Source organism: Frankliniella occidentalis, unplaced genomic scaffold (genome assembly GCF_000697945.3).
Source record: "Frankliniella occidentalis isolate FOCC.00 unplaced genomic scaffold, Focc_3.1 Scaffold134, whole genome shotgun sequence".
Lineage (NCBI taxonomy): Eukaryota > Metazoa > Arthropoda > Insecta > Thysanoptera > Thripidae > Frankliniella > Frankliniella occidentalis.
The window spans coordinates 501,265-504,285 of NW_026267261.1; the positions used below are offsets into that span (position 1 = coordinate 501,265).

Below are 3,021 nucleotides of genomic sequence, written 5' to 3' on the forward strand. Positions count from 1 at the left end.
CGTGGGGAAGGGGGAGGGGGGGGGGTGCTTGGAAAAGGCAAGGGCGAGCACGGGGACCGAAACAAAGCGCCCGCAAATGACTGTAATGAGGCATGATCAGCAAAATAATTGGCAGAGCGAGAGCGCAAGGAGCAAGAGCAGCGAGAGCGCAGCAGAGGGCGTGCAGGACCCTTCGGGCTCGCATTCGGGTACCTTCGGCCGGAGATCTTCGCCATCGCTGTCAGGGAGGGTCACTACCGCTGTCCGGCGCCGCGCGCTGCGCTCTGGGCGGACCAGAGACAAGGTAAGGTACTTCTGTTCTCTCTGGGGCGGACCTCCGGCCCGAAGGTACCCGAATGCGAGCTCGAAGGGTCCCGCTGCGCTCTCGTTGCGCTCGCGCTCTCGCTTTGCGCTCTCCTGATAGACGGTTCCCGCTGTGCCCATTTCAAGAAGAATTAAGGAAATCGTCACCGGAAACAGTTCTCAAATCACGGCAAAAACTAGTGCAAATGAACCTTCATAGTTACATGGACTCCCTCGAGGTCATCTAAGTGAAACTGCACAGTTAAATAAGAAAAGTAGGCGGACTTTTCATACTGGTTCCGGTCCTGATTTCCTCACTTCTTCTCGAAACGTGCAGAGCGGGAACCGTCTATTGGCTGAGCTAAGGGCTAAGCGTCTGGTGGCAAATAAGGCATTTGGCGGCTCATATCAGACTGGCGCCGGCCGTCGTCCGAGAAGTCCGAGGCGTGGACTTCCCCGCCTGGTCCGAGAAGTCCGAGGGGGGGAGCGGGAGCGCGGGCTGCTGAGCATGGACGATCAGCACGACAGCAAGTCAGCATCAGCAACAAAAGACATTTCGTACAGGACCACCGCGAAACCACTCGTGCTTAGAAAGAGCAGCATCCAAGTTGGCCCTCTTTGAGGTAGGACGGCGCAGGTCGTGTCTAAAACGCGGGCAAACGGGGCGCAGGGGACGACGGACCGGTACAGACTGTCCCTACCCCTGTTACGGGAGATTCTGTTAAGCGCACGTCGATGTTGAAGTTGAAGGCCCAGACAAAGCTCACGGGCGGAACACAGCCGCACCTGAAGCGCTGCGCTAGCGGCCCACAGTGTGGGGCCCACAGGGCAGCCGGTCGCTGATGTGAGCTCGCTGAGTGGCTTTATCCGTCGCATGTCTTTGAGATCGAGATATCGACCTAGGCCGCACATCATACCGTTTGGATTGCACCGGTTATTTGGCGCCACCACGCCGTTCCCCGCCGCAACCGCACTGATACCTCACCTCATGTATGAAATAAATTCTCAAAACCACCGCGTCTCCACTACACATGAGCAGGTCCGGGGCCGACCCAACGCTTGCGCTTTTTGTTGGAGCGGTGAGTCGCAATGACAAAGACGAAACCGGACGAAACGTCCAGCATTTGAGTCTCTGAATGGGGAATGCAACGATGCGGCGGGGAGGGGGAGGGGGGAGCTGTCCAGGAAGGCATTCTCCCACCCGGCCCTCCCATCGCCCACGTCAAGTTCTGAGGGGGAAGGGAGGAAGGCAGAAGGCGATGACCAGCGAGAAGAAGATCAAGGACGGAGGGGACCATTACATGCAGAGAAAGGGGAGAGGGAGGGGGCGGTCGGAGGTGGTCCATGACTCCTTCCCCGCTTCCCCAGCCCGTTCCATGCCGCCGGTTCTTGTGGCGTCCAAGCAGGCTGGAGGTTGGGGGGGGGGGGCACAGGGGCTTGGCGGTGCAGCCTCGCCGGGGCCGGGCGCGCCCTGAGCCCACAGACAGAGGCAGGGACAACACAACGCGCCGGCAGCGCCGCGCCGCCCGGCTGGGGCCCGCGGGGGGCGGGGGCAGAGAGGGGCTCCACGGGCTCGACTCGCGGGCCGCGAGCGGCACGGCGACCCGCGGCCGGCGGGCGCGCGGAGCGGAGCGGCGCGGCGGGAGGGACTGGCCGGGCTGCTACGCCTGCTACGCCGCCGCCGCTGTCGGGCCGGGGCCGCACCGCACCAGTGTGTTGGTCGGCGAGCCGCTGGCCGAACGCCGCGCCGCGCTCCGATCCGATCCGCCGCCGTCCAATTCTCAGCGCCCCGCGAAGCGTGTCGCGGCGTGGTGCGGCCTGGCGTCATCGCGGCGCTCCCGACAGTCCGCGCGGCCGACGCGTCCGCCGAGGTGGCCGATGTGGTAGCCGCGCCCGCCCAGCCCAGAGGGCCCAGCACATAGCATGGCAGAGCCCAGCATGGCGGAGGAGGAGCTGGTCGTCAAGAAGGTGGCGGGGCCCCAGCTCCAAGACGGGCCCGAGTTCCGCGGTATGACACACGTGTGGTTATTTGTTATTCTGGCCGGCCCGGCCCCTGAGCCCGGCTGGCAGCTGGTGGTTGGTGGTTGGCGGCCGGCCGCGGTGTCGGAACGGCTAAAGTTAGTGGTGGGACACTTCGGCACTTCAGGCCGCGAGCCGAGGGAGGCAGAGTCCCGGGTGTTGATGATCGCCTGTGTTGTTGCTGTAGTTGTTGCTCCTACCGAGTGGTCGGCGTGGAAGAAATGCTGCCATATGGACAAGCATGCCAAGTGAAGTCCGACACTCACATGGTCCCAACCAGACCACGCTCCCCGTATTGGTGTCTTCATGACTAGATTCCACCGGCCTGACTTTCTTGTTTTCATTGATGCGGGTGGCGCGGCGCCCGGCCCGGCTCCTCTGCGCCTGTTGCGCGCTGTGCGCTACGCCTCGCCACTCCCACCACGCCATGCCACGCCACGCCCACCACGCCCCGGCGCTCCTCAGCAGCCAGACGGGGCCCCGGTGGGCCGGTGGCCGCGAGGAGGACGTTGACGTACCTCACTTCTCCTCCTTGACGGACGTAATCCGCGTGATTGTTGTGACAAGAACAGTCACTTTTGTTGTTTGTGACTGATTTCAAGGAGGGCTCGTTGTCATCATCGCTCTAGCCCGCAGCTCATCGCAGCCCATAGACGTAATGCTCGTAGCACCTCTCATATCGACTGATAACAAAACGCGGCACTTCCGCCGGTTCCCGCC

The 3,021-nt window shown here is 63.0% G+C and overlaps 1 protein-coding gene across 1 annotated transcript in view; it reads left to right on the forward strand.

Annotated features, from left to right (window-relative positions):
• Positions 1 to 1,976: 1,976 nt before the first annotated feature.
• LOC113211854 (1-phosphatidylinositol 4,5-bisphosphate phosphodiesterase zeta-1) overlaps positions 1,977 to 3,021 on the forward strand; it is a 13,892-nt gene continuing 12,847 nt past the window's right edge. The window contains exon 1 of the mRNA XM_052270691.1: positions 1,977 to 2,290. Coding sequence (XP_052126651.1) covers positions 2,206 to 2,290 — 85 coding nt within the window. The 5' untranslated portion in view covers positions 1,977 to 2,205. The remainder of the gene's footprint in view (positions 2,291 to 3,021) is intronic.